Source organism: Phalacrocorax aristotelis, chromosome W (assembly GCF_949628215.1).
Source record: "Phalacrocorax aristotelis chromosome W, bGulAri2.1, whole genome shotgun sequence".
Classification (NCBI taxonomy): Eukaryota; Metazoa; Chordata; class Aves; order Suliformes; family Phalacrocoracidae; genus Phalacrocorax; species Phalacrocorax aristotelis.
The window spans coordinates 28,237,682-28,264,810 of NC_134310.1; the positions used below are offsets into that span (position 1 = coordinate 28,237,682).

A 27,129-nucleotide genomic window follows, 5' to 3' on the forward strand; every position below is an offset into this window, starting at 1 on the left:
GGCATTTGCAGGGCACGAGCAGTGTGACTCCGTGCTTCCAGTCTCACAGAAAAGGAAGCTTGGGACGCAGCTCCAGGAAGACTTTTCAGCCCTTGCAGGCTACAGTAGAGCAGTGCACGCAGAATGCAAAAAATGAGCGCAAGGTTTGGGCCCCCCCTTTTTTTCTTTTGGGTGACAATATATGTCAAAGTCCAGGTGTGCTGTGTAAAAGGAACATAATCCGAAGCAGCTTTGGTTGTGATAACAACATGCCCATAGCCCTAGACTATTTTAACCTTTATATTTCTGTAGACTTACATTAACAAGTGAAGGAGAAGGGCTGGCATTTATTTTTTCTCAAACAGTGGAGGCCATTGCTTGGAGGGCACTGACCCTACAGACACCGCGCACCTTTTATAAGGAGACATGAGATGTACAGCTTTAAATTGCTCTTTCTCTGGCTTTTTTGTACCCTTTTATTCTGTCCTGTGATTCTTGGCAGCTGTGAAGTGACTGTAGAGCAAAGATGAATCTGTAGGACAGCTCTTTTGGGGTTTTTGATGGGGCCTGTAAATTTACTGCATTACCTTGTGATGTTCTGCTTTCATACTGTATAGTATACAGCACTTTTCGTGTGCATTCCCTCAGCTGAAATGCCAAAGATGACAAAAACTGGAGTGTGTTTTCATGAAAACACCACAGTGGGGGAACCACCATTTGGGTTCCAGCTGTGAAAGTAGAATAAAAATTTTGTCACGCTTATTTTCTAAATAGTTTAAAAAGCAAAAGATCGCTGCCTTCCGAGTGTGCTGAGGGTTCGACAAACACAGACAGTAACCTGGCTGATACTTGTTGTGCATTTCTATAAATTTTGTCCTACAAAGAATACCCTTTGCCTGCTGCAAGTGTAACTATTCAGGAATGTAATAATACATAATTTTCTGTATCAAAGAGGAAAAAAACGTTAAAGGTCAGAAAAGAGACTATTATTTCAAAGTTCCAAACCCATTTTCCTTGCCTTCCTTGGCAGTTTTTACTTCAGAGATTCATTTTAAGTAAGGAAGTGACCAAAATAAAAAAAGATGTATTTTTGGGGTCAAATACCTTCTCTTTCAAGACACTTTGTATTTATTTTCTTAGGAGGCCTCAGAAATGAACCCCAGAAGTTTGCATGTGTCACAGTTCAGAGCAGACGCCACTGCTTAGTTACAAGTTAGTTTAAACAAACCATGAAACACCTGTGGAAGGGAGAAAGAACTGTGAATTTTGTTGGAGAAAGGAGTCATAGTTAATATATCAACCTACTGATTTTAGTAGTTTCTTGAATCAGACATTAGAGAAGAGCCTGTAGTGCAGCTATTGGAAAGAAATGAGTAAGCAGGTGCTGGCTGCATTTCTTTGTGCCCACATTGCTACTGGTGGTTTATCTGATCGCAGCCCTAGTGTACTGTAGCATGATGCGTATGTAGCAGTGAGTGTATGAAAGATGCTGGAGAGATAGCACCCTGATGTTCTTAATCAGTAATTGGAAACTAAAAATAGTATTTTAGGGAAAGATAATAAATCTGTAGACTTTAATCCTCCTGTGCCAATCTGTAAGCTGATATCATTATTACATGAAAGGCAAAAAGAACATAAGCAAGTAAGCAAAAGTAGGTTGCTATTACAGTCACATTACAAATTCCACATAGCCCAAGCTCTCTGGATGCTGTTTGGGTCTATCTGCTTTATGCAAAGTCCATAGTCATAAAGCAGGTTAATTTGCAAGCAGATAACACATAGTTCTGTTGTTTGTTTCCATTCCTTAACTGTCCTTACTTCCTGAAGTTTTCTGAAACGAGTTAGGCTCTGAGTCTGTTCTGCACTTGAGGGTTGTGAGTAGCAGGAGCGGGTATGTGGGGGGAAATCCTTTCCCCACACCACCAGGCTGCATCAGCAGCTGAGGCACTGTGCAGGCGCACATCCTCTCGTGCTAGAACGGGCACAGAGAAAGCATCCCCACTTAGGCAGGGCCTTTCGCGTGAGCATTTCAATAGCTTGCAAATGCTAAGCTGAGGTTATTGTTACACAGGTGCCATCACAGCTCATACTGCTATGCTTAGGTGTGTTAGTAAAATCAGGCCCTCGACCTTACCCCACCCACTGGGAAACCTCAAAGACCATACCACAGTCGACGTGATTCCTCCCCTTTGCAACCACGTAATACCCCGGTGACAACTGCACCCCTCCTTTGCATGGAAAAGCAGCACGAAGTATTTAAAGTAGTGCAAACTCTTAATGCCGTTCAGTGCCTAGGCAAAGGAGCCGCGGCGCGGGGCTGGTGGCCCCTGGCCTGCCTACCGGCCCATTGAGCTGGAACTGCCATACACAAGCGAGATCTGATGTAGGCTGAAGATGGTGGGGGAAAGATTTTAACAAAATATATATTTACCAAGTATTTTTGAATTATAAACTGCTGGAATGAAGCATTTTTTAGCTCAGTATCTTGCAGAAAAGGGTGAAAGCAAGTGCTAGGTAAAATTACTGGAAGTCGTGTCATGGCTTAGCACGACTCCACCGCAGAGATGATTAAAAAAAGGAGAAAGAGGCAACCAGAACTTTGAAATGGCTGTTTGGCGTGGGCTTTTTATACTGAAAGCGGTACCGTTCAGCAGGTGCTTACCCGCTCTGTTTAGCGAGTCCATCCTCCCCCAAAAGCTTTCCTGACAGGAGGAGGAGGGAAAGGGGCACAGCTGGGGCAGCATCCCCGCTCGTAGGCTGGGCTTTAGGCCACGGGGGGCAGCCGGCTGCCCCCTCCCCAGCCCCGGCAGCGGCCCTTACGGAGCTCCCCAGCTTCTCCTGCCGCTCGCTCGGAGCTGCCGGGGCCCCGAGCGCTCCCTGGGGCGGCTCGACCCTCCTCCGCCTTCACCTTCCGCGGGTTTTGCAGCGGGCCGGAGCCGCCGCGGCCTCCCCCGGCGCCCTCTCCCCGCCGCCGCCTCAGCGGGGCCGCCCCCGGCAGGTGGATGCCGCCGCCGCCCCGCCCCTGCCCCGTCCCGTCCCCTGCCCGGCTCCGCGCCGCCTCTTGCCGCCGCCCCGCTCCCAGCTGACGGGGGCAGCCCCTTGTTTACCGGCCAGGGAGGCGGCAGCCGCCAGCCCGGCCTGCGCTGGAAGGGGCCGCGGGGCCGGGGCCGACGCCGCGGGGCAGGGAGGGGCCGGGAGCCCCGCTTCCTGGGCCGGCGGCCGGCCGCTATAAAGGGGGCGGCGGCGGCTCTGCGGGACTCTTACCGACGATGCGAAGCCGGGTCCGGCCCCCGCGCCCGCCCCGCGGCCTCTGATTCGCCCCCGCCGGGACGCGCCGAGTTCTGCGGCGGCGGTGGCGGCGGCTCCGACGACGCGGGCATGGGACCGAGAGCGGCGGCGGCGGCGGCGCTGGCCGTGGCCGTGGTGCTGGCGGCCTGGTGCGGCCGGAGCCGCGGGGAGAGTGAGTGGGGAGCGGGGGGCGCGGCCTAGGCGGGCGGCGGGGCCCGGGCGGCGGCGGCGGGCCGTGAGGGGGCGAGGCGGGCGGCCCGGCCCCGCCGCCGCCGCCGCGCTTTTTACCCTTTGTACCTGCTCGGGGGCGAGCGGCCGCCGCGCCAGGCCGCGCCGTGGGGCCGGCGGCTGCGGCCGCTGGGCCGGGGCCCGCGGCGGGGGGGAGCGGGGCCCGCCGGCCTCCGGCGGGGGCGCGGCGCGGGTCACCTTCATCCCGGGGTTCGGCGTTTCCCCCCCGCCCCAAACCGCCGTGGGGCAGAGCGGGCCGGGAGGGAGGGCTCGGAGGCGGCCGAGGCTGGAGCTGGGACGGCACCGGGAGGGGCTGTAGCTCCCCCGGGTTCGCCTGAGGATTCAGCACCGGCTCTGCTTCCAGAGGGGTTTCAGCCTGGCAAGGCGGGGAGCTGGGAGGCTTTGGCTGTAACCGCAGGAGTACTCGTAGGTGGCCTTCCCAGTCCCCAGGCGCTCAAGAGGGGGGAGCTCGGAGGTGGGGATCGGTGTCCAAACAGGGTCTTGTAAAATACCAGGTAGGGGGATAAAGGTGCTGCGTCGGCGGTGGCAAGCTTGTTAAATCCGTGGCCGACACACGTTTAAGCCTTACGAGCTGTTTTGCTGGGTTATGTTAAATAAACTTGCTTAGGAAATACTTCTAGGTAGGGGTTTTTATTTTTGGATGATCTTTACAAGAATTTTATTAATAAAATGAAAGAATTTCTTTAAAGAGAGCTAGCTGGTTATGTAAATTGACTGTCTCCTAGGCAATCCCATCGTCTACCTGTTAGCTTCCATCAGAAAAGGGAAGAGCAAAAGAATCGGTTCAAGTGCAGACAGCCCAACGATGTGCAGTTTTGCCTATTTGTACGATATTCAGGGAAAGAAGTAGGATGTACCCTGAAAACAGCCTCTTTTTTTCCCAGCAATCAGACATGTTTTAGTTTTCAGAAATACCCCAGGTTCCTTCTTGTGCATGTTTTTACATTAGAAGCCTTAAAAGATACCAGTGGTACGGTTTTAACTGGGGAGGGTAATTTCCAGCTGGCAAGCGTGTACAAACCTGCCCGTTACCAACAGAGAAATGGAAAAGGTAGCCGACATATGGCACTAATAATAAATACAGAACTTGGGCCCGGTGCTTCCTAATTTGACAACATTATTGCTACTACTGCACTGAAGCTTCTTAGGTATTTGTTTAAATCATATCCTGCTTTCTGGGTTGCAAGTGCATTGCAAGTGGTCTGAGCTCCCTCATCTTTGCTGCGTTACTACGTGGTAGGAAAATACGCTCTACAATTCACGGATGGAGAAACGGGAGCGATGCGTGAGATGTCAGGGCAGAGTCTGGGGTAGAATATTTTTTACATCTGTCAGGCAGTGCAAATACTTTGTAAATATTTTGCAGGCAGTTTGGACGATAAGGTCCCTAATTCAAAAGGTTTTCAGCCACTTTGTCGTTTGACTCCATTTTCTGAGAATGATTAGATCACCCAGCAGTACAGTGCTGATGGAAAACAACACGCTCACGCGAAGGCCTGCATCAGCGTGGCTCAAAGGGTAGATGCACGTACAATAGTTGCATAAGCAAACAAGTTGTTCCCTGAGCAACGGAACTAATGAAGTCTGCTTTCTTGGAGATTTGCGTCCTGCATTCTCTACAAACAGGCCCCGTGATAACGCTGCTCTCCAGTGACAGCATCCCCCCATCTCTGAGCCCAACTGTACGTAGATTTTCTTGTGCCCCGTATATTTCTCTTCCCTTTACTTCTTTTAGACAATTTCGGTTAAGAGGCTGGGGGAAGCAGCAGAGAGTATGTGTGTAGGCGGGTCAGTACCATTTGAGTCCACGCTTAAAGCATCCTTTGGATGGGGATGCTGAGTTTTTCCTCTTTAACCCATCTTCAGTTTTCATGAGTCTTTTAGGAATGAGAACTCTCTTCTACATGTGGCTGAAGTTAGTTGGTGAGTTCAGGAGTTACTGAGAGGAGTAGAAGCAAGGGTTAAGGAAAGGAGACCTGACCTGCGCATAAAATGAAGATGCATATATCTTGTTTTGTGAAGAAAAACAGGTTTGTGTGGGTTTTTTTATCACTGTGTAAACATAATGCAACTTCCCAAAATAAATCTCACACATGACTCATGCACATCAATTGATTAGCTGTGGTATTTAGGGTGGGATTTACCTCACCTAGTTTTAGGCATCTATCAGCTGAGCAGCTTCGGGCTTCTTTTGTGATTAGCAGACAACTAATCAATATGGTCCCTAGAGTTTTGAGTACGCTTCCTCCCCTTCTAAACTCCTCCCCTAAATTTGGGCCCCACACGTGTTCTCCATCACCCACTGCTGATGGTGGGAGATGGAAATCTAGCTGAGATCCCCCTACCTAAATCCTCAGGTGGGACAAATTTCACTTTGTATTTCTTTAGAAATAGCCTTTTAAAATAATTTGCTGGTTAATTATTATTTCTGGCTCATACAGATTTTTTTTCATGTTTATAAACGCATTAAGAAACTGGTCCCTGGTTCCACCTTAACGCTGTGTTAATTTTTGATGTTGCGAGATTGTCTAGAATGAAATTTTGCTTCTGAGAGTAGAAAGAGTAAGTGCAGCAGGGCAGGGCTGTATCAGAACTAGGCGACGACTGCGTCTGTCAGCTATCCCAGCCTGCCCTCTTGCTATTTTAAAGACAGGTAGTACGCTAACTGTCTCTCTGAATAGTCTGTGAGACCTGTAAGCTTTCTGGAGGTCAATTTTGGGGTGACTGTCTTGCAGAATATAAATTACGTTGATACTGGCAACGTGTAAAACCTGTTCCTGCTCCCTTTGAAGTATGAGGATCTGAAAGCCTGTTAGTACTGACTTCTGCCCTTACCCTGGGTGATCTCCCCTGGGCCCGGGATGCTATCACTTCACTGCCTTTTATCTTTGCATGGGAGACGTAGAGTGTGAGTCGTGGGTTTCGTTGTGATTTGAACAAGGAGAGCACAGCGATACAGCAAACCCAGCTTTATAGGCCAGGCTGTGCGGTTATACATGCTTTTGGCATTAAAGAAAGTGACCTCCGTGGCAGGCTTGCCCTCGGTTCAGCAACGTTCCCTCGAGTAGTGAAAGGTAACAGGCGTCTGAGGTGTTACCTGCAGGAGCTGGAGGTTTATGGACAGGCTGGCTTTTGAGTCCGTGTCTCCATTTGCTTCGTTGCTCAGACCTAAATGGCTGAGGTGAAAAATTGAAGTTTAAAAATTGGTATTTTGCAATGAGATATTTTTATGTTTCTTATAAGATTGCCATGGTAGGCTAGAAGCTGTCTTAGTCCCTCCTACTAACCTGTCGCTTTACAGGATGTTTTCCTGTCTTGGCTAACTACTGAGAAACTCCCGAAAGTCCTTTTTCCAGTTTCTTAATACCCCTGCTAAAAGTCTTAAGTAGAATTGCAAAGCTTTTGACTTGACCAAAGCGAGTGCAATTTTTTGTCAATAACTTGTTTATTCAAGTAGGCAGCGAACACTATAAAAATGCATAATTAACTGATAGTTATTTAAGTGGTTTGTGATCTTTCTGTGCAACGCTACATTATTCTGGTCTTGATGGTTGAAGAGCCAGAGCTCTGTAGCAGCAGTGAATCATTAAGGTTTGGTATCCACATAGTTTACTATAAACAAGGCTTAAGTTCCAGGACTTCCCCTGTTAGACTCTATCTTGAAAACTAACCTCTGACATCAGATCTAGTTTCTTCATTCAGTACTTTAAGGTTGTTACCAAACTAGTTTGTTCAAGAGGCTTGGCAGCTTGGGATTTTTTTTCCTTTGTTTTTTAAAGAGCGTGCCTTGCAACTTTTTTCTTGGGGGTCTGATGAAGCATGTCTATAATGATGTTGGTTTTTTTTTCCAGTTACTTTGAATAACTTGCTAACCAGGGCTGGAGGAGTGTTTCCTCTCTGGCAGCGCAGTGCTGCGCTGCTGGACGTGGAGCCTGTTTCTGCTGAAATTTAGGAATTTGTGTTTAGTAGAGATTTTGCCAGTAGCTTGACCAGGAACAGCTTTGGGCCTACTGCTGGAGAATCTATTTGAGATTTATATTTTCCTGAAAGCTAATTTATGTGTGTTTTTGAAACCAGGTTGTCTGTCTTCTAGCTGACTGCTCGACATTGCTCTCCTCCTCCTGGGATCAAACCTGCCCAGCCTTCATACTGAATTGTTGATTAATTCCCCAGTCCCTGCAGACGAAATGCTATCGAGAGAAGCTGTGGAAAAACACTTATTACTTTGCTTAAAACTGCTTCTTGTTGTCTTGGTAACAATAAATTTATGGGGTGACTTAAGCAGCTACTGCATGAGCAGAAGATCCAAACTGCTGAACAGAACTCAAAAGCATTAAAAGATTGAAAACCCTCCAACAAAAAAGCATGTTTTGTTTTGGATATTCTTAACTCCTTATTACTCTCCTCGATCCTTGAGGTGGTAAAAAAAGGAGCTCAGATACCGTGGTGGTATTTGTCACTTAAATGAAACTGAAGTAGGACATGAAAAATAGTTCTTAAGTGTAATTTTCTCTAAACGTGGGAAAAAAATCTGTGTAAACCCTTTTAATCTTTGAAGATTTACAATTATGTTAGCCTTTTATTCAATTGTTTATTTCAGAAACAATCCTCTAATCTGTTTTAAGTTCTTCCTAAGTGTCTACACCAGGCCAACATCAGTGTCTGGTGTTGCCTTCCATTAAAAGGACTTGTGCAGCAGCCCCCGGTGTTGGAACCCCTTGAGCAGGGCAGAGTCTGTGCCAGGTTGTTACATTGCTGCTGCTCAGCTTTGAAAGCAGCACAGTTTGAATAACTCGGGTCCCATCCTGGCTTGCCAGGACATGTGGTATCTCCGGTCTGGTCCGTGCTGGCAGCACTAATTACGAGTAACGCATTCTGTACGAGAGCTGGTGAAAAATACAACAGTATTTCTAAAATGCAAACAACTGAAGGATTGTGGACGTGTACTTCCAGCTGTGGTAGATGTAGATGATAATTTAAAACTTCAGAATGCTTTGCTGTTGACTCCGAAGCTTCACCTGTCTCTCTTTAGCTGTGCTCTTGAGCAGGGGTAGCTGTGTGGATTAAGGGTTGTCTGGAGCCCAGCTTGTGGCCAACTTCTAGTGACTTACCTAATTCTAGTCAAAATGATGAAAGACTTGGGTAATTATACTTAGTGTATAGATGCATTTGGTGGCCTTGAGCCACAATAAAAGCCTGGAGCTTTTACTCTTGAAAGTAATCCTTAGTCTGTAGAGTTGAGCTGTATCTTTTGACCTTCCCTTCTCCTTAAGGTCAGCTGTATGCATTCAAATTACTCTAAGTAGTGCTTTGCTGGTCATGGGCACCACCTTAGCTTGCTGTATTTTGCCTGTGTGCTCAGCAAGCAGCAAATTTAAGAACCGAAACATTGGTTTTTTTAATTTATCATATAGTTTTGCTGCACTGGAGACTTGTACGTTGAATTTCAGTGTCTGCGTTTTATCTGTCCTTCTGTTGTTTCTCCTTTCAAGAAGAAACCACTGTCCCGCCCCGTCAGGCACTTGCTTCCTTGGAAATACCTATCTTAATTGTTTAAAATAAATATTTAGAGTACTTAAACTGAATCTGTTGCTCTCCCAGTTCTTTTAGCCCACGGTTGGGATGTGCAGCAAGACGGCTTTCCGGCTTACTTCCACTTTGGCTGCAGATTTTCATGGGACAAAGAGGTTGCTGCTAGTTGGTCATCAGATTTTCTTTCCCACTTCTTAAAAGTACCTCCTTGATCTTTGAGGCACTGCGTGAATTAGCTTTTTCTTCCAGAAAGCAATTTATGAAACGACTTGGATATAGTGCCAAAAAATCCCATTGGGCAATAACATTGCTCCAAATCCTAGATTAGTGTTGCCAGATTTATTTTTTTTAATTGTGGTGGAACAAATTTTTTAATAATCATTAAGATGTTTGCATGGAATTTATTTTTAACCCCCACAGCAGTGGTCTGTATAAAACTGTCAGGTCTGTATAAAACTATGACAGTCGTAACTATTAAACATCTGTCTCTACACCGATTTTGTAAGGCCTGATTATTGCTGGGTGATTCCTTGAAGCTGTGACGTGTTAGTGTTACAGTCAGTGAGTTTTACGTACAGTGGCAAAGAGAGTAAAGATCCCGGGCTTTTAATTCTTACCGGGACGGGAGGGGGCTGTCTCAGCTATAGGCAAAGGAGATAATCCCTAAAGTGGATGCAGTCTTAAAAAATAAACAAAACCCAACAAACCCCCCAAATTAAAAAAGAATCCCCCTGGACAGGATGGGGAAACAGTTGTTTTACACCGTTGTGTTGCCGGGCAGGCTTCCCTTTCCACAGGCTTGTCCCTTGAACGTTAAGGTCTGGCTGTGTATTTCTATGAAGTTTGGTTTTAAAAGGGTTATCACTGGGGCTTTTGTTGTGCTACACAGGCATGCTGCTCTAAATTTCCTTCTTGATTTTTTACCTGTGCTTCAGAGTTTAAAAAAGAATTTCCCTATTCAAACTTTTTGTTTTCTGTCTTTTCCATTTGCTGGTGCCTGGATTCATATTATTCTGCTTACCTTCTAATTTATGCTTCATGTAATTGGTCGCTTTGCCAGTTCTGTGGGTTACTGGTTCTGCTAAAATAAACTGCCCAGATAGTCAAGGCAGGGAGATTTTCAGCCTTGAGAAAATAATAACAAAAAAGCCCAAACACCTAATCCGAAAAGAATGCTTAGGGCAAAAATTACTAGTGTAGTAAATTACTCCTGTCAGCAAAGTCTGGGCAAGAGTGTGGGCTGTACTCTTGCATGTGCGTATTTCCAGGTTTTTCTGCCGTCTTCCAAAGAACTACCATTTCCTAGCCATTATTCTTTTCCTATCTTCCCCTCCCTACGACCATGCTAAATTACTCCCTCTAATCCACTGGCATTAATTGCACAATCTGAGATGAGGTAGGTGTGTCTCTGGCAACTATCTAAAGAAAACAGACTCGGTTGCATAGACATCTCTTACTTTTGTAAATGCCAAATGACGTCTAAAGACTGGCGTTACAACTGCAGTCGTGGTAGAGGTAATAGCCAGAAACTCAAGATGGTAGAAAAAAAAACGATGAAATACTCTTCCAGTCTTATTTTGTAATCGTATACCAGGGAGCGCTCCCCACAGTGTATTTCTTTACACTTGAAGCACGCTTTCCTGAAAAGGACCTCACCGTGAATTCTGAGCGTAGCTGTAATTTGTGGTGCGGTTGGACAAAAACGTGTATTTAGGGAACTAAAACAATTACCTTTTCTTAAATAAATAAACGAGGTTGTTCTTTGCCTTCCAGTTTGCAGAAGCATGGACATTCGCAACAATCTGACCCGGCTGAACATGCTTGAGAACTGCACTGTGATTGAGGGCCACTTGCAAATATTGCTGATGTTTAAAACCAAGCCTGAAGATTTCCGCGAGCTCAGCTTTCCTAAGCTGACTATGATTACAGACTACTTGCTTCTTTTTCGCGTGTATGGCCTGGAGAGTTTAAAGGGGCTTTTCCCTAACCTCACTGTGATTCGAGGAACTCATCTGTTTTTTAACTACGCGCTAGTCATTTTTGAGATGGTTCACCTGAAAGAGATCGGCCTCTATAACCTGATGAACATTACGCGAGGCGCCGTGCGGATTGAGAAGAACAACGAATTATGTTACTTGTCCACGATCGACTGGTCAAGGATTTTGGATTCTGTAGAAGATAATTACATCGTGGCCAACAAGGATGACAAAGAAGAGTGTGGAGATGTGTGTCCGGGAACTGTGAAAGGGAAGAGCAACTGTCCGCCTACTGTGATAAACGGCATTTTCATTGAACGCTGCTGGACCCATGATCGCTGTCAGAGAGGTCAGTCTGCAGAGCGATGTATGTCAGCTATGGTTTTGCTGTCAACGTTTAACCTGTCAGACCTATTGGAGGGCTAATAGGGAGCTATTAATTGCTGTCTTTAAGCACAGGTTCCTAAAACCGAGGCTCAAAATTGATGTTAGACAGGTGAAGAGAGAACCTTTGGGGTGGGGCTGCTTTAAGAGTTCTTTCACTAATGTGAATAATGTATCCAAAAATGTTGTGCTTAGTTTCTCTGGAAAGTTAGGGACTGCCTAGAGCTCCCAAGTTTAATGGACTGTAACAGGTATCTTGTATACTAGTTAGTGGTATTAGTATCTCTGCTGGGGCTTGGGTAGGGGATTAAAAGTTGGGATTGACTGAAGGGCTGCAGCAGGCAGAAACCGAACGGCAAGGGAAGGTCTTTATGGGATAACCTGGCTCTAGAAAGGTGCAATTACGTTTTTACTGAAACCTTCCTGCCATAAAAAGAAGCTGGAAGCTAAGTCAGACCTGAAGGGAAAAGGAGGAGGCGGAGAGAGGGCCTGGACAGGGCTTGCCCGAAGCAGGAGTCCTGGGGAGGGTGAAATAACTGGGCTTTGAGCCTGGGGTTTTGGTTCAGGGGAGAAGGTATGTTTGGAAAGTTGGCTGCTGTTGCAACCCCTGAACTCTGGTTCTTAAACTGTGTTAGGGTTGCTTTTGATTTCACACAGATTTAGTTTTTTCCAAACTTGGAACTGACCTTATGGTTAGTTTTAATTATATATTTACTTTGATTTATGTTAGATCTGACTTGACGGGCAGCAAAGTGAATTGAGGTAAAAGTGACATATTTAGAGTTGTCTGTCTTTCTGGAGGTGGTGCATCCAAATGAAGCAGTGTGTCCTCAGACGAAATTAGGAAACTTGCGGGCTGGAGAGAATTTCTTGCCAAGCTGTAAAGGGCAACTCTGAGTGCTAAGTGCCAAATTCAAGAAGGAATTCCTACCAGCATGCATAAACTAATGAAATTAATGTGGTTTCCCTTCTGCTACTCCTCACCCCAAAATTGTCTGGCTTCCTTTTAAAGAAAGTGGTTATTTTTTGTCACCAGAATAACAGGGTATGAGCAAGAAGATGCAAGCGTGTGTGTGCGTTCCTCTTTTAAAACGAAAAATAAGGTTATAAAGCATTTTAGTTTGTAAACTCTTTTGGCGTACAGTTACTATCAGTGCCGAAACCTGGTTTCTTATGTGTTCATGTTGTATGTTTCCTGCTATTTCATAAGGTTAAAGATCTAACTGAAACATTTTCTGTGGCTGGACTGTTCATAATGTCCCTCATTCCTGTGAATTTTCTGGGGCTGTGCTGCAGCAGACTGGAATGTATGGTTTCTCCCCTCTATATGACTGCCTATTTCCATGAGACCTGTAGGAATGTAATATTTTACCACTGGGGCAGAAATCGCAGCTCCTGAGCCTCTTGCACAAATTCAGCTAAATCTGTTGGAGGATATCCGTGCAGTCTCACGCACGATCGGCGCTTAGTTGCCTAGGGAAGCCAAGCTAGTGAGGCCATTTGGCTTGAACTGGAAATTGAAATTTGAATTTGAAAATGGTTTCAAAAGTCGTCATACACAGATGCTCCCATCTGGTTTCCTGTGTTCCTTGTAGAAGATCTAGAGAAGCAATGCTCCTACATATTTTGGCTGAAACTGGTATGCGTTTTCAAAACCACTTCACAAGCCACGCTTATCTCTGTTTTGAATGCTAAGATTTGTATTTTTATTGGTAGCTGGTGTTCTCAACAGGCTGGTATCTGTATTATATTGTGCCTTGTGACACCTGCTTCTAAAGTTATTTTAACAGCTTGAGTAGTGTTTTAGACTTTTTAGACTTTTTTGAGTAGCCTTTAGACTTTAAACACACACATGCACGCCAGTAACCGTGGTAGGGATCAAGTGACATTTATTTAGTGAACCTGTTGGTGGAATTGCTGTGCTCTCTGTTCTCGTGCCAGCCGTAACGTATCCTTACCGTGTGTAATTGTTTTGTCAAGATTTTATAAGCTTGTGCGAATTGTGCTTTGGCTTTCCTTAGCCTGAAGAGCCTCGTAGCAACTCCCAGTACCGAGGGTATTAATGTCGCAGTATCCTCCCCTCTGCATTTTTGCAGCTTATCTGGGAATCTTCACCAGCTAATGCTCTGCTGAAGTCTCCCATCTCTCTGGTTTCTCGTGGACTCTCCTCTTTTATTTTTGCTCTTTGGTCTTTTAACCAATGCTGGAGTGCAATGTAGCAATTTCATAACTTCCTTGGGGGAAGGTTGGGTTTGTGTGTTGTTTAACGCAGGTTAGTTGTAGCTCTAGTTTGTTTTATAAGTCTGGGTGTAGAATCTCCTGTTTGCTGTTTTTTGGTTTGCATCTCGGGATGGGTAGCTGTTGCTGTCTAAGCTGATAGCACTGCTGCCCTGGGACTGTGGGTCAGGGTATTTTGTTTGCTGTTTTGTCTACCGGAAAAAATCCCGAAAGAATATGTAAATATTGATTGCTTTGATGTTACAGAGTGAGGATCAATTGATGAGGCCCGAGCTGGCAAGCTTGTCCAGCCTGCTGAGCTTTTGAGTCTTGCTGGAGAAAATTAGGAGACGGGCAAGAAGTTTGAGGGCACGCAGGTGGGAAGGCTGAAAGGTGTCGCGGAAAGGTCTCGTGTGAGTGGGAAGGGAGATGGTTGGGGTGGGAGTGGGGTCCCTGCGTGTCCCCCATCTCTTCCACCGCAGTCCTTGACCTTCCCGTGCCTGCTTCCTGCGGCAGCTTCCTTCACGTTATCCCTGCCACATCTCATATCGATCATGCATCTTTGGTATTTCGTTATTTTAATCAGCACAGATATTCCAGTTAACTCCAAAACTCGCTTTCAGTTGTAGCATGTAATTATCTCTGAGGCACACATCCAAGTCTGAATCATCCTTGCAGCTATAACTCCAGCCCAGAAATTTTTTTTCAGTTGGTGATAACATGTTCAAGACGACAAAGTAAAGGATCTTCTTACAGACGTTAGAGCTAAGGTTGTGGATGAAACTGGTTGGGGGGGGAACTGAAAGGATTTGTGGGCAACTGCACGCTTTGAAAAACGGTTGCAATCTTGAGGAATCTGTGCGTGAGTGCAAAGGTGTGTAGGTGGCTGTACCATACATTGGCACTGGGTGGGATGTGTTTCCGGAAAGATGTCTTTTCCTTTTTCTAAATGACTTGTGTTGGTGTGAAAAGCAAGCCGGTTCAATTAAGGCCAACTCCTGTTATATTTCGGGTAGGAAGGGAGGGAAATATGTAGTCTGTTTGGAATTCGGGTCTAGCTTTATGCTGTTTATGGCAGCCAAGTGCTGTTCTTGTCCTGGAGGTTTTGTACCTTTTCAGCCCACATTTTTGTAAGATTTTTGTTAAACATGTGTACTTACTTTTATTGCCATAAAAACATAGTTCTTGGTTCGGTGCAGCATGTTCATGCAGAGAGCGTCTCTGGTGAAGAATGCAGACAACAAAAACGCTGTAAATGCCACGTCCTAGACCTCAGTCTGGATCTGCCAAACATGATTTTCATATTTTGCATTTTTTTTTCCACTTTTTTTTTTTAAATGTAATAAAACCGCTATATGTCTGTCACTCCGCTTGCGGAAGGAACAATTCCCTCTGAAACAGGATTTCCTGCCAATTCTCTTTGCAGTCAGTCTTCTCTGTCCATACATAATTTGAAGCAGTCTGATGTTTTTGACAGTCTAATTATAAAGGTAGGTTCAGCCTTTTTACTTGCATATTGGGTCATCTGGAGGTGGAGTAAGGTAACAGGTAGGAAAAGTGGAATGGCAAAATAAAAATGAACAGGAAAACGATCGGCAGCATCAGACGTTCCCTTGGTGACTATTGGAGTGCCACATTCCTGGAATATAAGGATGAATATCTGAAATAAGGGCTTCATTCATAGAGGATATGATAAAATTCAAGTTCTCCGGTTCATCCTGAATGCAACTGTGGTAGGAGTCTGTTATCTTCTTCATCTTGGGACTTCACGCTACGAGGAAATTTGAGTTATTGAGAGTGTGTGGGCTATTTCAGGTTCATAGACAGACTCTTTCTTCAGTCTATTGTCTTGCTTTATGTGAGAAAACCGAAGGTTGTGTCTCTCCGTAAGTGCAACCTAGAATTTGTTGTAAAATACTAACCTCAGTAAATGAAAATGGAAGGTATGTGAAACCATTTGGGCCAACTGAAGAGGATGGTAAACCAGAGCTGACAGAAGGGGCGACGGTCTGGAGTAATTGCCGTGCAAAGGAGCTGCTAAAGAAAGGTACCACATGAAAATAACAATGTTTGTCCAGATTTTTTTATGATATTGGGGAAGCAGCTCTGGAGACTAGGGACACAACAGAATCTCTCTGTAATTTTCCTGTGACTTACCCAGGGAAAATTCTGGGACGGGTAGGGGACAGGTAAGGAACTGAAGGGTGGCTTTAGTGGCTTGTTATGTTTCCTGGTACAAGCAACACAACAAAGCGCTCGGGGAAAAACATTGCTCAGCCTGAAATGTCTTTCAACTTCTGTGAAATAGCACCGAGTGCTTTAAAAGAGACCGGTGCCAGAAGAAATGCTGCAACTATGAACATCTTCAAGGCAGGTTTGAATAATCAAGTTCAGAGGTGTGTGTGGGAAACGTTTTGCGATGTTTACTTAGGTACAAATATTACTTAGCAACAGCTTCCTGTAATTTTTACGTGCTGGGAATTTCTGTAACTATAAGCTTAGTTTTATTACCTTTGTATGGGAAAGGGGTCTCAAAGCACTGAACAGACTCAGCCAGCCTCAAGGGCAAGATATTTTTAAAGCTTCAAACACAAAAGAAACTTTTTCCAGTTGCTTCCACATGAAGTGGAAGTGCTCCTTTTATTTGGAGATCTGATAAGAACTGCCTTTTTTTTTTCCCCCTAGCTCTGACAAATGCCAGATGGAAGTTGACACCCGATAATCTCACTGGGGTGTCTGTTCTGAACCTTGCCAAGCGACAGCTTTATTGAGTGCAGGTAGTGCTTGTGGTTGGGCTATTGTGATGCTTGCAAACGGCTAGACATCCTCAACTAATTCACTTCAGCTTATTAAGAGTAATTAAGAGATTTATGGTGCTTGGTGGTGTGATACAGCCTGCAACGGGGGGAAAAGGGGTGGAAACAATCCCTCCACACAAATGACTATTTAAGAGTATGCTACTTACTTTAAAAACACCGAACAAAACTTGGGGCTGTGAGGAAGCATCTAGTTAGGCTTTTCTCCACCGACCTGGCGTGACACAAGACTGTAGGATTTCAATACTGAACAGTTTCCGCTTTCTGAGAAATCCCCATGCGCGCAGCCCCCGTGGGCTCACCACAATGATGTCTCTTCGGCTTCTTCACTGCTGCGACTTTACTTCAATGTCGGGAGGGTGAAGGTTTTCTTCCCCTGCCCCGATTCCCAACCAGCACTTTAGACAGAAGCAGCTGTCAGATCCGCTCCATCTTCAGAGCATTTGAACAAGACCTAGGTCCTAGCTCATCCAACAGTTAATAAGCAGCAAATACAGAGGATTCTCCCCAAAGTTATCTTAATTTCTGGATAGAGGTCTTGTCAAGGCAAAGGTTTTTGATTAGTTAAAAAGGAGAACGAGGTATTTTGCTGCTCGAATGGGGAAAATTGGAAAAGTTTTTGTCTTGTTTGGTCTGAGTTGCCATTTTAATCCTTTCGTCCTTAGCCCCTTCCCCAAAACACTTGTTATTCAGATCAGTGGCTGGGCCACTGAGGAGGCTGAGAGGAGTTTAACACTTCACATGCTAACATTACTGGAAGATGTTTTGAGATCTCTGTTCGATCTTCAGTGGTGACGTTGACTGCTTGTGATTTCCAAGGGCAGCGTGCCAAGGGTACTTCAGGTACAATACTTATTTTTCCCATTTCAAGAACAGTTCCAGGTACCTTGTTTGCTTAAACAAGGGAACCCGCACTACCCCTTGTTAGACAAAATACAGAAGACTGACTGCGCTTGGCAGACACGTTTGTCGGAAAATCCTGTTGTCTGGGGATGGATGTAGAATCAGGAAGCCACAGAATGTAAAAATAATAATACTGAGCAATAGAGCTAGCCTGTGTTGGTAATGCTTGAATGGGAGAGCTGCAGATGGTTCGCCTGGTGTGATGTGTTTGCTCGGGGAGCAGGAGACTTGTTTGGTTCAGAGCGAATCCTGCTGCATGTTGGGGGCGTGTTGATGCCGTAAGGAACTGGCCAGTACATATATATCAGGTACGTTTTCCTCCCTTCACCCCTCTTAATGAAGGCAGAACAATGATTCTGTACTGTAAATCTTAAAAATATTAATTAATTGTAAAAGTATTCTAAATCAAATGCAATTCTGATGCCTAAATCTGAGGAGCAGATGGAGCAAATTAAGGTGTGTACGGTGGTGTAGCATTTAATTTTGTGATGAAGGAACTGGAAATCCTTCTTGTTAAAGGACTGTGAACCACTGAGTCCATACAAAGAAGTATATTCAGTGTGTGTAAGAAGACCAAGAAAAATATGTCACTTGGCAAAGCTCTCTGGGACATCTTTCTCTCTCAGGAATTGTATTTGACAGGGATTGCCTCTGTAAATAGATTTTGCTTTTAAAAAAATCACACGCACACAAAGCAAAACACAAAAAAGGTCAAAGAACCCCAGGTGTGCTCAGAGCAAAGATTGTTTCTTGCTGAAAGGTTGAGGATTTCAGGACCTTTTGATTAATTACAGAGCTGGTGAATAACCCACCGTGTCCTGGAGGAAGCAACACTAACCCTTCTCTCAGTTTGTAACAATAGCTGGTTAAAAGTTCAATGATCATGCTTCCCAATTATATCCTATAATTGTGTGCAAGTTCCTATTGGAGGGATGTGAATGAACTTGCTGGGATGTTTATGCTTCTTAATTAGGGCTGTTGGTTAGCTCAGAAAAAAAACCCCAACATTGAGTAGCGGGAAGTTGTGGGGGCACCGGCTGGGATCGCCTGGCAGCGGGCTGAGCTGCTCGGTACGTGCCTGGAGTTATTTCAGTTGCTGCTTTGATCCAAAGTCTGCGGCTGGCGTTGCGTAAGCGCACCGAGCAGCGCGCCGCGGCTTGGTCACTGAAATGCTGTAGATTACAACTGTGTGCGTTCATCGTCTTTATCTAGATTTTTTTGAGATGAGGGTACTGCGCTGGCTGGGCTGACATTGTTTGAGAGTCCTCAGTGTTGCTTTTATTTTGGCTTGTGACATTTAAAACAAACAGAGAATTAACTTTGGCTCTGTGTAGTGCCTGAATTTTGGCTAAGTGAGTGCGGTGTTTTCACTGGAGTCTGGCTTCCATGTGAATCTGTATTTAAATGAACTGAAAAAACGGGGCAGGGTGCTTGGCACCTGTTCACGTGCAAAAAGTTTTCTAAACGTGGAATTTCTTCCCTTCTTCAAAATCGGGTCAGAATTTCTGTTGAGGGGATGGACACAGGCAGGGCAAGAGGGTGCTCTGTGCAGCGAGGAGCTCAGTACCCTTGGTATGAATCCTTTAATTTGAAAACATGCTTTTTTATCTGCCTGGCCAGAGGCTGCCTCTCCAGCACCTTGAGAGGTTGTAGGCTCTGAGGAAGAAGATGTGTTGAAGGAAATCCCACAAGAGTTGGAAAGAAAGTCTGGTTAGAATAGCTTTCAACAGAATGCTGGGATTAATTTTCTTCTACATATTTTTAAAGAACTCGGGGTGTATGTGGTTTTGCTGACATCACTTCAGCACGCTCCAGAAAAATAAATGTGATTTTAATCTTGTGTATCAGGTTAGAAGTGCCCCTTTTCAAGGATGTCGGGAAATACTGCTCTATTTCCATTGTAAATCAGGCAGTTTCAGCTTTTGCAGACAACACCTCCCGCACTGTAGTCGCTGAAGCACTGGCAGGTGCCAGACAGTTGAGCTGTGAATTATTATGACCCTTGCTCATATACCAGCATAGTGAGGGTGGCAAGTATTTAGCAAGATCGGTCCAATGAAGACTGTAAAATTTGCAAGGTCTTTTTATTTGGGGAAGGGGAATTTCATTAATCTGTTTGTAGAACTGTTCCAATCTTTTGTTTTCCGTGCAATTTGAAGGCTTCTGGAGATGTACACATCTTTGAGCTGGTCGCTTGGGACTCCTGCAGAATCGCTGCTGCTGCTGGTATGTGGCCACGCTGGAATTTCAGGGCCCTGACATGATGAGCTGAGCCTGAGCTCAAGTTACAGGGAAAGAGTGATGTTTTTTAAGTCAATGCACAGAGTTAAGGCAACTTAGGTAGCAAGCTTGTCAGGGATCGGAGGAAATACCTGCAGACCGAGAGCAGTAATGTCTCAGGTTGCTGGCTTTCTGGTTCTTTGTGCTCCTTTAAGTTCACTTTAGCCTGACCCCTCAGCACGATTCCTCATTTAGTGTTTTTTTTAAAAAGTGAATTGTCTGGGCAGGGAAGGAGGAGATTGGTCTCAATTTGTTAATCAAAAGAAAGCCTGCATGACTCTAGGACTGTAAGCAAGGGAAGGTTTACAGGGCAAGGGACCAGGCACGGCTTGGGGTTGTGTAGCCATAATTTCCAACTCAATTTTTGATATCTTCTCTGGTTTTGTAGCTGTGGGGGTTTAATTACATCACCAGCACACGGCATTAGAGCAATGTAGGGCTTTAATACCTGTGGGCAGGGGCAGCAGTCGCAGTGAAGGAGCTCGCATACGGTGAGGTTGGGCTCTGTGCGGCATTTTCAGAGGTGCAGGAACAGACGGGTCTTTCCTGCCAAGAGGAAGGAGCTCGGTGCTGGGATGTAACGCTCCTGCATGGCAAAAGTGCACGGCACTTTACATGACACAAAATGGGGCTGCCCGTATGCGGGCTGATTTTTCCCCTATTGACATGAAGAGGGCCAAATCCGCTACTGGGTGTTCGAGGGAAGGATTATTTGGTGTCTGGGAGAGCTTCTGAACTTGGTAGCTTTGCTTTCGATAATGCGAGTGAGATGCCATTAGCTTCCAGGTTGTTTGCTCTGAGACATCTGAAATAGTAACTGAGATTTTACTAAGCGACCTGTGGCAAAAAAAGATCGAGTTCCAGCTATTGCACTGAACTCGGCATCTGGAAATCCCTCACACAGAAACTTCAGACATTACGCTAAAACTCATATCGGCAACTGTTAATGAGTGAGAAAGTACGTAAAGAACGCTTGCGCTTGAAGGTGAGCTTGAACCCTGCTGCACTGCTAAAGACATGATTAGAAAATCTTAGGAACGATGCAGGAAGCTCTCCCAGTGTATTGGGTTTCCTAGGAATAAGGCACGTGCAAGTCAGCAGACATCACGGGATAACTACGCATTTTTCTGTTACCATTTTAAACTTCATTAGGCATCCGTGTTGCATTACGGCACTGCAAGGATTTTAATACTTCACGAGTAATATTCACTAACATTTGAGTATCAGGCAAATATTTCTCTTGTCTTTTCTGCAAAGACAAACCAATTCTATTCTATGGGTAGTGAAAACGTAACAGCAGTGATTTAATAAAGCAAACAGGACTTGTTTTTTCTGGTCTTCAGTCTTTTCTGAATGTCATCTTTCTGAAGGAAGGCCGATCGCACTGGGTATGTTTACACAGCTTCAGTTCGGGATGAATGAGTCCAAGAGTTCCCTTGTAAGTACCCCTCAAAAGCTCCCAAAAGCCAGAGAGGAAATGGAGCTCCTCAGTGTGATGTCTGACCGTCTGAAAGTCTCGTCCAGTGGAGCCTTAACACGGCTTAAAGGAATAAGGCTTTTGTTTTAAAACTGTATGTGAAGGGAAGCCTTTAAAGCTCAATAAACTGTTTCTCTGTTCATTCGATTCCGTGGGTTTTAGGCACAGGGAATCTCCGCACGCTCTCTGTTTCTGGCAGACCGGAGAGCGTAACGTGCCGTCTTACCTGGAGACTTCATAAAAAATCAGTTATGTGGAAACTGGTGCTTTATCTGAAACTACCTCTCACCTCGTCAGCAGGTTTCTACAACTATTTAAAATAGCAAAAGAAATGTGATGTGTAGATTACCTTTTCCACACTCCAGTAACCTTATCTGCAGGGCTGCTTAAATAATTTGTATAGTGTTTGGCTGCTCTTTCAGTGCTTAGACATAAAGTTTCTAGTCCACAAAACTGGTCTTCAAGTCTGCCAGAACTAATGATCTGCATCAAGCGTCACTTTTTGTTCTGGGGAATATAAAATGTTCACTTGGAGCCTGTACGTTGCATGAATTTGGTGGGTGCGACAAGAAAAACGTCCTCGTGTTTTGCATGGCTCTGTTGGCGAAAGGAGGAGTTGCTGCATGACGGTTCTTGTTGATCAGCACCGGGGAAGAGCATGTTGTTTTTCCACATGCTCTAATCTGTGATAACAAAAAGAACTCCAGATTGTGTTCTTCAAACACGCTCTAGGACTCTCGGTGCTCAGATTTGCCAGTGACTGTCCATTGCAGTAATACATCCATCCACCCAAAGCCTAATTTGAAGCGGCACGGTTTCAAATACGAGCCTTGTTTTGACACTGAAGGAGCCTGAGCAGGGCTCGGCAATAAACTGTCAAGGGTTTCACTTCGTACTCAGCATTTTGCAGAGGATCGTGTGCTGGATGTGGACTTCGACGCCACCGATCTCTTCTCGGTGCTGCCATTGGCCTCGTGGGTGGTTCTGTGCCCCTCTCTGCGCCTCGGTGGTTGTCTGTAACGTGGAGCTGATCAGAGCGACCTGCTGAGGAGCTAGACTTCAATAAACCTCAGGTGGCGAATGCAGGAAGTGCCTTGAGGCAGAATTTAAGACGGGTTTAGACAAACAACTGTCAGAAATGTCGTAGGTAAAGTATTTGATCTGGCCTTGGACAGGTGGATGGACTGGGCGGCATCTCGGAAACTTCTGCAGGTTGAAGATTGATCTCGGTAACGGCAGCTCTGGGCTGAGATTTGAAACGCCCGTAGTTAGCTTAAAAAAAAGACTCTCTGTTCCTGGAGAAACTGATACGGCTTCAGGTTTCTTGTAGAGGAGAGTCCCATCTCTTTTTCTGTCTAGATAGTGCTAGTTTGTGTAATTTTTTTTTTTCAGAGAACTCTATCCCTTGTAAGATTATTTCCACAGGTTCCCCCTGCCCTCGCCTCCACCCCCAACCCCCCAGTAATTACCCCATTTAGGGATCGGCAGGTGTCACGCCTCACGCTATGGTATCAATTAGACCAGCTCTGAAGAGTCTTAATTGCTCTGAAATGGACAATGCTGATGGTAACTGGTGATTAGACTGTATCTTGAATCCCGTGCTGATAAACATCCGCGAAGCTGAAGCTTTTTAGCAACCGTGGCGCACGCCTGCACAGCTCGCCTTATGTACGCAGGTCCTGTTTCTCTTGATGGCTGAGCGTAGTTTAACGGGCAGATAACGAGACTGTTGCTGCTACTGTTCTTCCTTATTATTGAACAAAGTGACTTCAGGGGCAGTCAGTTTTATTTTAAGAGCTTACCACGTCAGAGGCATGAAATAAAACAGAATTTTCACGATTCTGACAATTGACAATTGGAGCCATTAACTATTGTGGAAGAAAGATCAAGAATCCAAGCTCTCCTGTGAGTTTAACTTCAGAAGATTCAGTTCCCTCCTTGTCGGGGTCTCCTCATTGGGATGGCACAGCTATCTTGGGATGAGGTTCCTTCAGATTACACCTGCATAATTTACAAGGAGAAACAGTTTAACAGCCGCTAAGCGTGACTTGTTAATTAGTGGCTTACTAATCTATAGCCATTTGTTTTTCCTTAGGGTTGTATTTGTGTGGCTTTTGGTCAATTTTACCGGTTCTCATTTGGCACTTTGATTAGAGGAGCAGAGTGATGTGGCCCAGCACCCATCCTATAGATCAGAACTATAGGGATCAGGATGTTTGTGATGAGAAGCCATTAAGCAGACCTGTATCTGGATAGTTTTGTGTGGGTCCACGTATTAGTATACATTGAATTACTTGAAAATGGGCCTCACTGGTATGCTGAAGATGACAAGAGCAAGTAGTAAATAAAAATACATTCCATAAAGAGGTCTCAACTGCTTGTCTCTGGGACTGCAAGCAAACGGTATCTATTTCAGTACTGCTAAGTAAATTCTTATACCTAGAAATAAACCGTGGAGAGCATACTTACTGCTTTAGGGCAAAGAGAGAAGGGTGTATAAATTAATGGGCATGAGCTGATGAGGCCAAAATGACTAGAGTAGTTGAGAGAATATTATATGGGTGCATCTAATCTATGTATTTGATACTAGTATGCGTAGTAATGAGATACTGCATACATTTCCCCTTCCCACAGTTCAAATATGATTTTGAAAAAAAATTATTGTCAGTTCAGGGAAAACCATGACACCTATTAAATTACTGGAAGACGTGCTTTACAATATTTAGTTTTGGATGTATCTATGAGGGAAATAGATCTGGTAACAGAAGGATGTATGCCCTGCGGTGAATCCTTTCGTGCGTTGGCTGCTCGCACGGGGTATAACCGCTCTGTTTTGATTCCTGCCAGGTTGCCGGTTGCCAGCCTCGGGTTACGTTGGGGAGCCGGCAGCTGCCCAGCAGCACTTCTTCCAAGGGCGCTGCCTGCGTCGAGAGGCTGCTCGAGACCCGGAGTCGCCTTCCCTCTGCTGCTGTCTCCGGTAGTCAGCCTTTCTTGGCACAGAAAGAAACCCTTTACCCTTGGAGTGGCTGCAGTGGGACAGAGACGGGCATTGTGATTGGGTTCCCACCGCAGCCGTTCTATGTCTAGCATGGATTTGGGCAGCATGCTAAATGTCCGTGCACTAAAACAGTTCATGCATCCTGGTAACTTAAGAAAAAAAAATCTGGTTGGTAGAGCTACTTCGCTTTGCTTCACGGGAGGATTCGCCCTCTAAATATTTCTTTGCACAACTGGCCTTTAGGTGATACTTTATCTTCCTCTCTCCTCATCCTCTCTGGCCCTGTGGGAGGTGAGGCGAGGAAGGGGGGGATCTGGAATAAGTTGTGTTCCTTCTTTCCGTGTCTTCTTTTTCAGTACCTTCATCCACAAACGCTGCAGTATCTGTATTTACAATTCACGACTATGCCGTGAAATCTGTCTGGATTAAGATCTTAACCTCTGTCTGACATTTCTGTGTAGATCATTAGTTATCAGCTTAATCTCCTTGTGGTTAATCTTATACTTCCGCCTATTTCGTTACCTTTCTCAGTTATGGACAGCTCCACTTTCCTATTTGCTGTAAACTCTATGTCCTTTTTGGTACAGTTTGCTCTTATTTCGCGTGTCCAGGTTACATTTTACACCTCTCTTCACAGAATCTATCTAAAATGCAATCCTCCTTATCCCCACGTAGCTGAATGTGTCAGCTTAGCTTTCATTCTTTCATGCCTTGTTTACTACAACATCCTTGTCTGTGGCCTTGAGAAAAGCAATCTTATCCCTCTCTTATCTTTGCAGAAAGCAAAGGTTACACGTTTTGCCTCGTGCTTTGATCGTATCGCTCCTCCTTTTCAGGACAGGGTTTGTAGGTGTGTTCGACCTACATTGGAAAAATTCGATGACACCTTGTTTTTAGACCATCGCTGTACTTCGAAGCACTTCTGCCTATCTTCATTGGCCTCTGTTTCTCATAGGGCAGATACAAACTTCTCCTTTATGGCTTGTCCTGATGTGGCATCTTCTCTCATTCAGCACTAAGCTGCTGCCTTCTCATCCCGGTCAGTCCATGCTGCTGGTCACCAAGAAATAAATTGGTCTGATGGCTAGCTTGCCCTCAGCACTGTCCTGAGTTCACCTGGCTGGTTCAGAGAGCTGAATTCAGAATAAAGTACAGAGAGAGGCTTTACACACAGCTACACTTATTTTTAGGACATCTTCGCTGCGATTCTCTTGGGTCTTCTGGGATTGCAGTGTGAGTGAGCAGGTTTGACGGGAGTAGGTTAAAGTGGACAGGGATGTTTGCAAGATGCTGTATGTCGGAAAGAGTAATATATAGTTAAATATTAACGTGAAGCTTTCATGAGGCTACCAGGTGGCGTGTCAACTGTTGAATGATAAAAACAAATCCTTAGGTTGTAATAAGGATTAAAATTTAACAAACCATAACAATAAAAAGCACCCTCATAGCTGTGAGTAAAACAATGAGCAAAGCCTTACAGAAGAATTCCCCAAATTAACTTTAAAGATTCTGGTCTTGGTCTAAATTACAAATCCTCTGTTCTGATGTACAGACTCAAGAACAATATGAGGTGGCTGATGTCCAAACTACTTTAAAATTATCTACTCCTTACAAATCTCCATGTTCGCCAGAGGTCAGGTGTGCTGAACATTTCTGCCCCTTTTTATAGGGAGACAGATTTCTCTTAGTGGCTCTTTAGCAAATTACTGTCAGAAAGGCTGAAGCTCAGAAACTTCTGGCCTCCTAGTCCTCACGTACCGGAGGGGCAGGAGTGGGTGTCGTGGCTTCTTAATCTTCTTCAATTATAAGCCATCAGAGGGACTGACAGTAGCAAAGCCTGGAGTTAGTACTGATTTGCATGGGGGCATTATATTTAGTGATAACTGGCTGGGGACTCCACATTTTGCCTGAAGACGTAGTGTCATTCTTGGGGCTTGCATATTAAAGAAAAACAAGAAGCAAGCAGAGGCTGGCGGTTATTCCCGATCCCTTATGCTGCCCTAAGCTCCCAAGTAATTTCGAACACAAAGTACAAGGAGCAGGCTTGATCTGCTTGCCAGAAAATGGCACAACAGCAGTGTTGTGGACACTAGGTAAAGTATTTACAACTTCTCGTTGCTATCCTTGCGTGCACTTTGTGACACTTGTTCTGCCTTGAACGGTGCTGCTGTGTTTCCAAATCAAACTCCCTGTTTTGATGTTTCGAGTTTGATTGCCAACAGTTTAGCCAGGTTTCTGCAAGTTGTTTTGTACCTGCTTGGGCAATCAGCTTGATTGAAGGGTACTAGGAGAATGAAAACAGGCATAGTCTTGAGTTTTAATTTTTTATTTTTTATCAGCTTTGTCCCCTAGCTCTCATCAGAGAGGTGCTTTGCTCTGTAACTTCAGTTCGTAGGGGGCTTGCTGCACTGCCTAAAATGCATGAAAGGAAAATGTTTCTTTGATCTTTATTCTATCTGGGCAATATTAGACGTACCTGAGTGGGAGGCATCCACTTCTCTGTGTAAATAGTTGAGGTGACAAAGGAGAAGAGGAGCGAAAACCTTCAAGGGAGGTGAAACAGAAAGGTCTAGAAGATCTGTGAGCCTGTCTTGAAGGTTTATTGGGAAGAGGGACTTTCATAACTGGGGTTTGTAGCCCAAGTAGGTCCCCTTCCCAAAAACAAGAGGTGATAGTTGGACTGTCTGACTAACTCCAGCCACAGAGCTGAGCCACTGGAGCTGAAGTTACGCAGGGTTTTGTACGCGTGGGCGCAGGCGCTGCCGTGTGTCCTTGGTGTGGTAGCACGAGGAGCTCGTTTGCAACGGCTGTAACTTCTTAAGATAGAGAGCGAGTGACCAAAGGCATTGTGGATCTATTGCGGTTGATGACTTCCTCCAGGCTTCATCATATTAAGATGTCTTATAGAAAAATATATATATTATATAAATAAAAGCATGTGTATATACGTGTGTATGCGTGTATGTATGAGTTCCTCTTAATAAGTTTTCTGTATTCCTTGGCATAAAGTGCGTATGAGTAAATTTCTCT

At 45.0% G+C, this 27,129-nt stretch overlaps 1 protein-coding gene across 1 annotated transcript in view; it reads left to right on the forward strand.

The window, feature by feature from the left end:
• The first annotated feature begins 3,077 nt into the window (after positions 1-3,077).
• Positions 3,078-27,129, forward strand: part of INSR (insulin receptor) — a 52,649-nt gene continuing 28,597 nt past the window's right edge. The window contains exons 1-2 of the mRNA XM_075076820.1: positions 3,078-3,439; positions 10,822-11,373. Of these exons, the coding sequence (XP_074932921.1) occupies positions 3,358-3,439; positions 10,822-11,373 (634 nt within the window). The 5' untranslated portion in view covers positions 3,078-3,357. The remainder of the gene's footprint in view (positions 3,440-10,821; positions 11,374-27,129) is intronic.